The sequence below is a fragment of the Dendrobates tinctorius genome, unplaced genomic scaffold (genome assembly GCF_039654945.1).
Source record: "Dendrobates tinctorius isolate UK_male_01 unplaced genomic scaffold, ASM3965494v1 ptg000013l, whole genome shotgun sequence".
NCBI lineage: Eukaryota > Metazoa > Chordata > Amphibia > Anura > Dendrobatidae > Dendrobates > Dendrobates tinctorius.
Window position 1 is genome coordinate 12,238,280 of NW_027361681.1, and position 13,641 is coordinate 12,251,920.

Here is a 13,641-nt window from a genome sequence, read left to right on the forward strand (position 1 = left end):
GTGGTTTACCTGCACATATGGGGTATCAGCGTTTTCATGAGAAATTGCACAACAAATTTTGTGGTTCATTTTCTCTTTTTACTCTTCTGAAAATAAAAAATTGGTTCTGATTTAACCCCTTCCTGCCATCCGACGTACTATCCCGTCCACGGTACCCGGGCCCGTATGACCGGGGACGGGATAGTACGTCGGCGCGATTAGCGGCGCCCACGTGGTGAGCGCCGCTGATCGCGGCCGGGTGTCAGCTGATTATCACAGCTGACACCCGGCACTATGTGTCAGGGGCGGTCACGGACCGCCCCCGACACGTTAACCCCTTGCACACCGCGATCAAACATGATCGCGGTGTACCGGGAGTTAAAGGGAAGCATCGGCAGGGAGGGGGCTCCCTCCGTGCTTCCCTGAGCCCCCCACGGCAGCGCAATGTGCAGCGCTGCTGCGGGGGGCTTCTATCCTCCAGGCCCCCCGAATCCAAGATGGCGACGGGGGCCTTCGGGGACCTGAGGAAGCTGGCTTCCTCAGTGCCTGCAAAGCGCAGGCAAGAGGAAGTCTGCTTCAATGCCTGTGACAGATTGCTGATCTGTCACAGTGATCTGTGATGTGACAGATCAGCGATCTGTCACAGGACAGTGATGTCCCACCTGGGACTATGTAATAAAGTAAAAAAAAAAAAAGTAAAAAAAAATGTAAAAATAAATAAAAAAAAAAAAAAAAACACGCCAAATAAATTAGTAAAAAAAAAAAAAAAAAAAATATTCCCCAATAAATTCATTTTTTGAAAATAATAATAAAAAAATAAAAATAAAAGTACACATATTAGGTATCGCCGCGTCCGTAATGACCCGCCCTATAAAACTGTCCCATTAGTTAACCCTTTTAGCGAACCCCTTAAAAAATAAAAATAAAAAACGAAGCAAAAAATAATGATTTATTATCATACCACCAAACAAAAAGTGTAATAACGCGCAATCAAAAAGCCGCATATAAATATCCATGGTACCGCTGAAAACGTCATCTTGTCCCGCAAAAAACGAGCCGCCACACAGCATCATCAGCGAAAAAATAAAAAAGTTATAGCTCACAGAATAAAGCGATGCAAAAATAATTATTTTTTATATAAAATAGTTTTCATTGCATAAAACCGACAAAAACATAAAAAAACGACCTAAATGAGGTATCGCTGTAACCGTACTGACCCGAAGAATAAAACCGCTTTATCAATTTTACCGCACGCGGAACGGTGTAAACGCACCCCCCCAAAAGAAATTCATGAAACGGTGGTTTTTGTTCATTCTGCGTCCCAAAAATAGGAATAAAAAGCGATCAAAAAATGTCACGTGCCCGAAAATGGTACCAATAAAAACATCAACTCGTCCCGCAAAGAATAAGACCTCACATGACTCGGTGGGTCAAAATACGGAAAAATTATAGCTCTCAAAATGTGGTGATGCAAAAACTATTTTACAATAAAAAGCGTCTTTTAGCGTGTGACAGCTGCCAAAAATAAAAACCGCCATAAATAGTAAATCAAACCCCCCGTTATCACCCCCTTAGTTAGGGAAAAATAATAAAACTAAAAAAAAAGTATTTATCTCCATTTTCCCGTTAGGGTAAGGCCGTGTGCACACGCTGCGGATTAGGTGCGGATTCATCCGCGCGGATTTTGTAAAATCCGCAGGTGAAACCGCAGGTCAAAAGACCTGCGGTTTTACCTGCAGATTGCTCTGCGGTTTTGTCCTGCGGTTTTTCATCTCCTCAATAGAGGAGATGGCAAACCGCAGGAGAATCCGCAGAAAGAATTGACATGTCAATTCTTTCTGCGGATTGAAAACCGCAGATAATCCGCGCGGAAAATTCCGCACCGTCTGCACTGCGGTTTTTGATTCCCATAGGGAATCATGGTACTGGGGTCCGCAGCAGCCAAAACCGCTGCGGAACCGCAGCAAAATCCGCAGCGTGTGCACACAGCCTTAGGGCTAGGGCTAGGGTTAGGGCTAGGGTTAGGGCTAGGGTTAGGGCTAGGGTTAGGGCTAGGGTTAGGGCTAGGGTTAGGGCTAGGGCTCAGATTAGGGTTAGGGGTGTGTTGGGGTTAGGATTGGAGTTATAATTGGGGGTTTCCACTGTTTGGGCACATCAGGGGCTCTCCAAATGCAACATGGCGTCTGATCTCAATTCCAGCCAATTCTGAGTTGAAAAAGTCAAATGGTGCTCCTTCCCTTCCAAGCTCTGCCATGCGCCCAAACAGTGTTTTACCCCCACATGTAGGGTATCAGCCTACTCAGGACAAATTGCAAAACAATTTTTGGGGTCCAATTTCTCCTGTTACCCTTAGGAAAATAAAAAATTGGGGGCAAAAATATCATTTTTGTGGAAAAAAATGATTTTTTTATTTTCACGTCCGAGTGTTATAAACTTCTGTGAAGCACTTGGGGGTTCAAAGTGCTCACCACACATCTAGATAAGTTCCGTGGGGGGTCTAGTGTCCAAAATGGGGTCACTTGTGGGGAGTTTCAATAGTTTAGGTACATCAGGGGCTCTCCAAACGCACATGACACCCGCAGACCATTCCATCAAAGTCTGCATTCCAAAACGTCACTGCTTCCCTTCCGAGCCCCGACGTGTGTCCATACAGTAGTTTTCTCCCACATATGGGGTGTCAGCGTACTCAGGCCAAATTGGACAACAACTTTTGGGGTCCAATTTCTCCTGTTACCCTTGGGAAAATGAAAAAATTGGGGACTAATTGATCATGTTTCTGGAAAAAATACGATTTTTTTATTTTCATGCCCTGGCATTATAAACTTCTGTGAAGCACTTGGGGGTTCAAAGTGCTCAACTCACATCTAGATAAGTTCCTTAGTGGGTCTAGTTTTCAAAATGGGGTAATTTGTGGGGGGTTTCCACTGTTTAGGTACATTAGGGGCTCTCCAAAGGCAACATGACACCCGCAGACCATTCCATCAAAGTCTGCATACCAAAACGTCACTACTTCCCTTCCGAGCCCCGACGTGTGCCCATACAGTAGTTTTCACCCACATATGGGGTATCAGCATACTCAGGACAAATTGGACAACAACTTTTGGGGTCCAATTTCTCCTGGTACCCTTGGGAAAATAAAAAAATGGTGACTAAAAGATCATGTTTGTGGAAAAAATACGAATTATTTATTTTCACGCCCGGGCATTATAAACTTCTGTGAAGCCCATGGGGGTTCAAAGTTCTCACCACACATCTAGATAAGTTCGTTAGGGGGTCTAGTTTCCAAAATGGTGTCATTTGTGGGGGGGTTTCCACTGTTTTGGTACATCAGGGGTTTTCCAAACGCGACATGGTGTCCGATCTCAATTCCAGCCAATTTTGCATTGAAAAAGTCAAACGGCGCTCCTTCCATTCTGAGCTCTGCCATGCGCCGAAACAGTCGTTCCCCCCCACAAATCAGGTATCAGCGTACTCAGGACAAATTGCACAATAACTTTTGCAGTCCAATTTCTCCTGTTACCCTTGGTAAAATAAAAAAAATTGAACCTGAAGTATTTTATTTGTGAAAAAAAGTTAGATGTTCATTTCTTTTTAAATATTCAAAAAAATTCCTGTGACGCACCTAATGGGTTAATAAACTTCTTGAATGTGGTTTTGAGCACCTTAAGGGGTTCAGTTTTTAGAATGGTGTCACTTTTGGGTATTTTCTATCATATAGACCCCTCAAAGTGGCTTCAAATGTGATGTGGTCCTAAAAATAAAATGGTGTTGTAAAAATGAGAAATCGCTGGTCAACTTTTAACCCTTATAACTTCCTAACAAAAAAAAATTTTGGTTCCAAAATTGTGCTGATGTAAAGTAAACATGTGGGAAATGTTACTTATCAAGTTTTTTGTGTGCCGTATCTCTGTGATTTAAGGGCATAAAAATTCAAAGTTGGAAAATTGCGAAATTTTCAAAATTTTTGCCAAATTTCCATTTTTTTCACAAATAAACGCAAGTTATTTGAATGAAATTTTACCACTAACATGAAGTACAATATGTCACGAGAAAATGTCAGAATCACCGGGATCAATGGAAGCGTTCCAGAGTTATGACCTCAAAGGTACAGTGGTCAGAATTGTAAAAATTGGCCCGGTCATGAACGTGCAAACCACCCTTGGGGGTGAAGGGGTTAAAATGTTTGTTAAAAAAAAAAAAACTTAAATGTTAATTTTTTTCCTTCCACATTGCTTCAGTTCCTGTGAAGCACGTAAAGGGTTAATAAACTTCTTGAATGTGGTTTTGATCACCTTGAGGGATACACCCCTCAAAGTGATTTTAAATGTGGTCCCAAAAATAAATAAAAAAAAAAAAAAAATTTTGTAAATTTTGTTGTAAAGAGTGATTTTGGGTTCTTACCGTTAAATCTTTTTCTTGGAGCCTTCACTGGGGGACACAGATAACCATGGGTGTATGCTGCTGCTAGGAGGCTGACACTATGCAAAACAAGAAAATTCGCTCCTCCCCGGCAGTATACACCCACCGACAGGCACCAAGCACCTCAGTTGGTGAGAAAGCAGTAGGAGAAGCAACAAAACCATGAACATATGTACCAACCCAACAAGGGACTCGAAGACCCAACACGGTACAACTTAAACAGGGAGGGTGCTGTGTCCCCCCCATGAAGGCTCCAAGAAAGATTTTACGGTAAGAACCCAAAATCACTCGTCGCCTTATTGGGGGACACAGATAACCATGGGACGTTCCAAAGCAGTCCCGAGGGTGGGAATAGCAATAAAGGAACGACAGAAGGAAGGGCTTAGGTCGGCCGATGTGCGACCGCAGCCTGCAGAACCTTCCTACCAAGAGCTGCATCAGACGAGGCCTGGGTATGAACCCTGTAGAACCTCGCAAAGGTGTGCAAAGACGACCAGGTCGCGGCTCTGCAAAGTTGTAAGGCCGAAGCCTGGTGTCGCACAGCCCAAGAAGCCCCTACAGCCCGGGTGGAGTGGGCTTTCACTCCCAGAGGGGGCCGTTTTTCCTGAAGTCGGTAGGCTTCCAGGATGGTAGACCAAATCCAGCGAGCAATTGTGGATTTGGAAGCCGGAAGCCCTTTCCGGCGACCTTCAGAAATGACAAGCAGGGAATCAGATTGGCAAAAAGAAGCGGTCCTGGCGAGGTAAACACGCAAGGCTCTCACTACATCCAGTTTGTGGAGCGACTTTTCCAGAGGATGAGCAGGCGCAGGACAAAACGATGGAAGAACGATATCTTCGTTAATGTGAAAGGGAGATACCACTTTTGGAAGGAAGGAACTGGCCTGATAACGACCTTATCTTGTGGAGGATAAGGTACGGGGAACGACAGGATAAAGCCCCCAGCTCAGAAACTCTCCTGATGGATGTAATGGCGATTAGAAAAGCCACCTTCCATGAAAGACAGAGGGATGTCCTGGATTGGTTCGAACGGCGCCTTTTGGAGAGCGCCAAGAAAGAGATTGAAAACCCATGGATCTATCGGAGAATGATGAGGAGGAGCCACATGGGCGACTCCTTGGAGAAAAGTCTTCACCTGCGGCAAGGAAGCTAGATCCTTCTGGAAGAGGATTGCCAGGGCAGAAACCTGGCCTTTGAGAGAACTGAAGGACAGGCCCGTATCCAAACCGGACTGGAGGAAGCCAAGTATGGCTGGAATGGAGAATGACAAAGGAAAACCTCGTTATCGCACCAATGGAAAAACGCCTTCCAGTAGCTATGGTAAATGCGGGAGGAGGCTGGCTTCCTAGCTCTGATCATAGTCTGAATGACCGGGTTGGAAAAACCTGATTCTCTCAGAATCGCGGCCTCAACAGCCATGCCATTAAACTCAGAGACTGAGAATTCTGGTGGTAAAGGGGGCCTTGTGAGAGGAGATCTGGACGGTCTGGAAGCCTCCAGGGTACGTCCGCGAGCATGTTCACCAACTCCGCGTACCACGGACGTCTCGGCCAGTCTGGGGCCACTATAATGACCAGGATGCCCTCTGACTTTATCTTTTTGACCACTCTTGGTATTCGGGCAAGAGGAGGAAACAGGTAAGGCAGTTGAAACTGGGACCACGGAATCACCAGGGCGTCGCAACCGACAGCTAGAGGATCCCTGGACCTGGCTACAAAGTGCGGAACTTTGTTGTTCATCCGAGACACCATGAGATCGACGTCCGGGGTGCCCCAACGCTGGCATATCTGACTGAAGACTGTGGGATGAAGTGACCATTCGCCTGACGCTAGACCCTGGCAACTTAAGAAGACGGCTGCCCAATTTTCCACCCCTGGAATGTGAACGGCGGAGATCACCGGAACGTGACGCTCCGCCCAACGCAGAATCTTTGCCACTTCTGACATCACCTGCCTGCTGTGAGTACCGCCCTGGTGGTTTATGTATGCCCCAGCCGTGGCGTTGTCTGACTGAATGCGGACTGGCTTGCCTACGAGGAGAGGCTGCCAACGAAGGAGAGCAAGGAAGATTGCTCTGATCTCCAGAAGATTGATGGGAAGAAGAGTCTCTTGGTCGTTCCAGCGCCCCTGGGCCATTTTCCGATGGTATACTGCCCCCCATCCTAGAAGACTGGCATCGGTGGTGATGAATTGCCACTGAAGCGGAAGAGACCTTCCCTGGAGAACAGACGCCGGCAAAGTTCACCAAGTCAGTGATTGTCTGACTGAGCGGAAGAAGAATGGGGTGATCCAGAGAAAACGAGGTCTTGTCCCAGACTGAAAGGAGGAACAGCTGGAGAGGGAGAGTGTGAAATTGTGGGAAGGGCACTGCTTCCATGGAAGCTACCATTTTCCCCAGGACCCTCATGCAGGACCGAAGGGACATGATCCTTGAGCGTTTTAGAGACTGGATCCCCTTGCAAAGAGTTGAAAAATTGTCCCTCGGTAGGAATACCCGGGCTAGATTTGTGTCGAATTCCATGCCCAAAAAGGTCAGACGTTGGGTAGGGTGTAGGATGGACTTCTCCTTGTCGATTATCCATCCGAGAGCATCCAGGGTTATCTGAAGACTCTGAAGGCAGTCCTGGTGGGACGAGCCATTTATCAGGAGATTGTCCAGGTAAGGAATGATAAGAATCCCCCTGGACAGAAGGATGGCCATAACTGTTGCCTTCACCTTTGTAAAGACGCGGGGAGCGGAGGCTAGGCCAAAGGGAAGGGCCGTGAACTGATAGTGATTGTCCCGAATCGCAAAACGGAGATATCTCTGATGCCGCAAAGAGATGGGGATGTGGAGGTAGGCATCCTGTATGTCCACAGAGCAGAGGAACTCTCCGGGTTCCATCGAGGCTATTACCGAGCGCAGAGACTCCATCTTGAAGTGGCGGATTCTCACGTGGAGTTTGAGCAACTTGAGGTCCAAAATCGGTGAGCAGTCCTTTTTCGGGACTACGAAGAGATCCGAGTAGAACCCTGAAAAACATTCATTTGAAGGAACGGGAATGATAACCCCGGCGGAAAGGAGGGAGGAGACGGCCTGAAGGAACCCTGGAATTTGGGACCCCTGTCTTGGGGGGGGGGGGGGGGGGGGGGGTCGAGACAGGAAGAAGCGACTGTTTGGGAGGGAAGAAAATTTGATTTTGTATCCGGGTGTGATGATTTCCCTGACCCAAGCGTCGTCCACAACGGATAGCCATGCGTCCTTGAAAGAGAAAAGTCTGCCTCCCACCCTGGAAAGATTTCCAGGTGGGGGTGACCAGTCACTTGGATGAAAATCTGCCAGATCGGGGGCCTGAGGACCTGGAGGGCTGACCACTTGTTCTCCAGCGGGGAGCAGGTTTATAAGATGGTTTTCTCCGGTCTCTGGAAGCCGAGGGCCGGGCCGGTCCTGCTGAGATGAGCCTTCTGCGGGAGAGAAGGGGCGAAAGGACCTAAACGGCTGAGAAGCCTTCCTGTTAAAAAACCTTCTAGGCCGGGACTGAGGAAGAGAAGTACTCTTACCACCAGTGGCATCCGAGAGACAGGGCCCGCTTCCTAGAGCCCCTACCCGGCCTGTCCATCTGAGGGTCACTGTCAGGTGCTGGAGACTCACCGTGAGGGGCAGTCATCGCACAGGTGGCTGTAGACAGCTGGGGTAACCGCTCTAAAGCCCCCGTTACACACTGCGATATCGCTAGCAATATCGCTGTAAAGTCACCGATTTTGTGACGTTACAGCGATATTACTAGCGATATCGCTGCATGTGATACTTACCTCCGACCGGCTCCCCCGCTGGTTATCGCTGATCACGCGAGAAGCTGCTGGACCATTCCTCGTCGTCCACTTCCTGCGGCGCTTCCTGCTGTGACGACGAGCGACGCGTGGAGCCGGGCGGGAGGACGCAGGATCGCCGCGTCTGACAGGTAAGTAGCGATCCCCGTCCCCTGCGATGTCGCTGGTGAGATCTGCCTGAGTGGCAGCTCACTAGCGAACACCCAGCGATTCACCAGCGATCCTGACCACGTCATATCGCTGGTCGGGATTGCTGGTGAGTCGCTAGGTGTAACGGTACCCTAAGACCTGGACCAGAGACAGACACTTTAGTCAAATCAGAGACCGACTGAGACATTGCAACGGCCCACTCAAGGGGTGGGGTACTCTCACCCCGGGGCTCGGAGTTCTCCTGAGGGGCAGACAAGGAGGAAGGGCTGCAGGACGGGCAGAAGGGAGACGACTGACCTGATGCCCTCTTCTTTTTACAGCGCGCGCAGGCGTAGTGAATAGCGGTGGGTCTAGAGCAGAGAGCCCCTGCAGGGTTGGGCATATGTCAAAGCGGTAGAAATACTGCCTGATGTGGAACTGCGGAGGGCAGCTAATTCTAGCGTCAGCTGAAGCAGCGCCGAGCCTACCGAGGTTCAGATGCAGAAAAACCAGCGTAGTGTCCCCCAGGAAGAAATCCTGTGAAGAGGGAGAATGATATCCAGCAAGGGCAGGAAGAGATGCTAGCAGTGGGCGGGGCTTAATCGCCAAGCCACGATTGGAAGAGGACCGAGGAGGGGGCGCGGTAAATGTCCCACTGACAGGGCTGAAGTGAAAGCAGCCCTGTGATAGGCTGTAAAAAGAGTGTGAAGAAAGCGCGCGCAGGGAGAGGGGAGAAGCTTCTTTAACTTCCTTTGCAAAATGAAAGTGAAAGCGCTCCCTCTGCCCTCACGAGCGACGGCGCGCCCGGAGCAAAGAAGCCACAGGGACAGGAATCACAGAGACCGGGAGGCCACAGGGACAGGGCAGCCACCGGGTAGGATGCTGCCCGTGGAAGCCACCGCTGAACCCCCCGATGATAAGCGCGCGTCTGACAGCACTTGGAGGAAAATTGGCGGGAAATTCAAAAAGGAGAAGAGGTACTGATCCTGATAGCGTGTTGCAGGGCGGTATTTTAAAATAGCGCAGTACTGGCTGTAACGGCTGCAGGGCTGGAGGGGACATCCGGATCAGCTTACCTGACGTCCCTGAGGAGGATGACCGCAGGGGCCCACGATAGCCAGCAGGCCGCTGGGAGAAACAATCCTCAGTACCCGCACTCTGTCCGTATGGTGCAGAAGACGGCTCCAACTCATGCTGGTAGGGGAAACGTCACCACTGGCGACCGCAGTCTTCCTCTCAGCCCTGTCCCGGGAGAGGGGTGAGGAGGGTACTCTGCTAGGACCGGCCACCATTATAAGCTCATAGCACCTGAGGGTCATAGGGGAAGGTCCTGCCTGCGGTTGCGGTGTGGGAAATACCACACTGCTCGCTCAGCCGCCTGAAAAGGAAAAGCAGGATGAACTCACATCCAGTTTCCTGATGCTGTATCTGAAAAATAAAGTGAAAACATTAATAAACACAACTAAAAACCTGAAAGGAAAAAAGGCTTCATTAAATGCGGATCTGGGGAGATCCCGGTCCGCCTCCTACAGACACTAAGCACAAACTGAGGTGCTTGGTGCCTGTCGGTGGGAGTGCAATGCCGGGGAGGAGCTAATTTTCTTGTTTTGCATAGTGTCAGCCTCCTAGCAGCAGCATACACCCATGGTTATCTGTGTCCCCCAATAAGGCGATAAAGAAATGACAAATCGCTGGTCAACCCTTATAAGTTCCTAACTAAGAAAAAAAATTAGTTTCCAAAATTGTGCTGATGTAAAGTAGACATGACATGTGGGAAATCTTCATTAAAAAGCCAAAAGCAGGATACAGGTTAAAAAACCATGGTAAAGACAGGCATTTACACGTTTCAACTCAGAGTCTTACTCATAACTTTATGAGTAAGACTCTGTTGAGTTGAAACACATAAATGCCTGTATTTACCATGGTTTAACGTGTATCCTGCTTTTGGATTTTTAATGAAGATTTCTCAATAAAGATTCAATTTTTAAGAAGATGGGCTGGAATATTTGGATCTTTGCATTTATGTCAGCTTGTGACATTTCCTAGCACCTTCAAAGAACTGCCTCCAACGTGACAAATAAAAAAGGGGAGCTGAATATATTCGTTTTACGATACGTGGGAAATGTTATTTATTAAGTATTTTGTGTGACATATTTTTCGGATTTAAGTTTAAAAATTGCAAAATCTTAAAAATGTTCACCATATTTCCCTTTTTTTCCCCATAAATAAACGCAAGTCGTATCGAAGGAACTTTACCACTAACATGAAGTACAATATGTCATGAAAAAAATCTCCGAAATCAACAGGATCTATTAAAGCGTTCCAGAGTTATAACTTCATAAAGTGAGAGTGGACAGAATTGTAAAAATTGGCCCGGTCTTTAAAGCTTGGGCAGAAATAGGTCTTCCAAATGGACAATGACCTTAAGCATACTGCCAAAATGGTAAAGTGGCTTCAGGATAACAAAGTCAATGTTTTGGAGCGGCCATCACAAAGCCCTGATCTCGATTCTATTGAAAATTTATGGCCAAAGCTGAAAAGGCAGGTGCGAGCAAGGTGACCTATAAACCTGGATCAGTTACACCAGTTTTGTCAGGAGGAATGGGCCCAAATGCCATCCAACTATTGTGAGAAGCTTGTGGAAGGATATCCCAAACGTTTGTCCCATGTAATTCAGTTTAAGGGCAATAGTACCAAATACTAATGAAATATATGACACATTTTGATTTTGCAGTAACAAAAATGCCTTAAAAAACAAACATTCGCTCTTTAATTATTCTGGTATTTGGCAAATGTTAATTATGGTAATCATAATTGACCTAAAACTGGAAAGGTTTATTCTCATTTCTACCACAACCCCTGACCTACTGTCTCCTTCCCCATAATCCTTTAGAATGTAAGCCCGCAAGGGAAGGGTCCTCTTCCCTCTGTACCAGTCTGTCATTGTTAGTTTACTGTAAGAGGTATTTTTTTTATAATAAAAATAATAATCTTTAATTTTTTATAGCGCTAATATATTCTGCAGCTCTTTAGTTTGCACGCATTATCATCGCGGTCCCCGATGTGGATCACAATCTACATTCCCTGTCTTTGGAATGTGGGAGGAAATCGGAGTACCCGGAGGAAACCCACACAAACACGGGGAGAACATACAAACTCCTTGCAGATGTTGTCCTTGGTGGGATTTCAACTCAGGACCCCAGCGCTGCAAGGCTGCAGTGTAATCCACTGAGCCACCGTGCTGCCCATTTGGATTTTGATGTAACCCCTTCTCATGTACAGCACCATGGAATCAATGGTGCTATATAAATAAATTTCATGTCAGATATTGAGAAAAACATTCATATGTGTGTTTATATAGTGTATGTAAACTTCTGGTTTCAACTGTATGTGTGTGGAGAAGAAAAAAAAAAAAATAAAAAAAATAAAAAAACACCACGCCAGCCATTAAGCATGGGGATGAGTCATGCTTTGGGGTTGTGTTGCAGCCGATAGCACGGGGAACATTTCTCAGGTAGAAGGAAGAATGGATTCAATTAAGCTTCGACAAATTCTTGATGCAAACGCAACACCATCTGAAAAAGCTGAAGTTGAGAAGAGGATGGCTTCTACAAATGGATAATGATCCTAACACGTCAAAATCCACAATACACTACCTCAAAAAGCGCAAGCTGGAAGTTTTACAATGACCCTCATAGTCCCCTGATCTGAGCATCATTGAAAATCTGTTGCTAGACCTCAAAATAGCAGAGCATGCAAGACAACCCAGGAATCTCACAGAACTGAAAGAATTTTCCAAAGAAGAATAGATGAAAATCCCTCAAAGGAGAACTGAAAGACTCTTGGCTGGTTACAAAAAGCGTTTACAAGCTGAGAGACTTTCAAAAGGGGGTGCTATTAGGTACTACCCATGCAGGGTGCGCAAACTTTTGCAGTTTGTTTTTTTTTAAATGTGAAAGATGAAAATATGTCTTTTAGGCAAAAAATATATTATAACAGAAATGTGTCATCTTTAACTTTAGGCCTTTTCGAGATCATTTCATCTTCAACTTAACTGTTCACAACAGTATTAATTTTGACCAAGGATGCCCAAACTTTTACATGCTACTCTAGCTGGGTGACCCAGAGCAATTATTCAGACTGTGGTCATTATGGCTACCATAGAAACATAGCAATCGCGGGGTGCCAATGGAGACCCCTCCATCAGATATACATGCAGATGCCGCTATCCGTATTGACAGCAAAACCTGAAAGGTTAAATTGCCATGATCAGAGCTACCACGGACTGTAAACGTTACAGCAGTGCCCAATATGAGGAACAGCTGATGCCCAATGATGATTTAACAGTTCTGCTAATGAGCTGGGAAAATCTTGTTATACAAGTACGACAGCTTCCAGGTACGCACTTCCCGCTGAGCGGTACATGTACGGCAGAAATAAGGAAGGGGTTAAAGGGCAGCTTAAATTAAACAAATCTCCTGAAAAATGAGGGGCTCAGCACTTCTGCATGGCCAGGAGGTCATAATGATAAAACTGGAGCTGCACAAACATACAGCTGCTTTATGGCTGGGTGGTTATTTGAGTGCACCCCTATACGAGGTTCTTAATTATTGGGGTCTTTTTCATGGTGTAGACCGTGATGATCATCTAGCTACTTGTAGTTTATCATTCATCTGTGTATTGACTACCTGCTAAAAGTGTGTTGCAAAAGCAGTGTAAAGCATTTGGGACAAAAGAAGGGTTGGTTGACCAAAGCACCTTGAGCCTCTGAGGGGGTAAAAAAACGTTTCTAAAACAACAAATATTCTCCGTTACCTTAACAACTGGGGCAGCCGGAGGAACTGGTGCTACTGGGACTGGGGCGGCTGGAGGCGGCTGAGGAGCAGCGGTGGCAACTGGTACCGTTACATTAGCAATGATAGTTGGCACAGGAGTGGCAGCGATGACTGGCGTCTGGGACACTAGAGGAGCGATGTTGGTGAGCTGCACTGTGGGATTGACTGTGGAGATGCTGGAGGCCGGGGCTGCGGCTGGAAGGAGACAACACGGACAAATGTAACGGATGAGCAAGATCACTGTTGCTAGCATCCAATATGGAAACCACCCAGTTACGCCCGCCATCATCCACCCCACAGAACACAGGCGAGATTCCAGACTGGAGGATCAGCTACAGAACAGAGGCAAGTGCAAGACATGCAGAAAAGGTTTGTGCTGGCAGGACCAATCTTGCAAGTCTCGTCTACACGGGACACAATGGTGCTGCATTTGTGGTAGTGATCCATGCAGTCATTACACCAAGCCTGGGT

At 46.9% G+C, this 13,641-nt stretch overlaps 1 protein-coding gene across 11 annotated transcripts in view; it reads right to left on the reverse strand.

The window, feature by feature from the left end:
- Nucleotides 1-13,641, reverse strand: part of BRD3 (bromodomain containing 3) — a 58,716-nt gene that overhangs the window by 32,794 nt on the left and 12,281 nt on the right. For all 11 annotated transcript variants that reach the window (XM_073559201.1, XM_073559193.1, XM_073559185.1 and 8 more), the window contains exon 7: nucleotides 13,151-13,365. In XM_073559201.1, coding sequence (XP_073415302.1) covers nucleotides 13,151-13,365 — 215 coding nt within the window. The remainder of the gene's footprint in view (nucleotides 1-13,150; nucleotides 13,366-13,641) is intronic.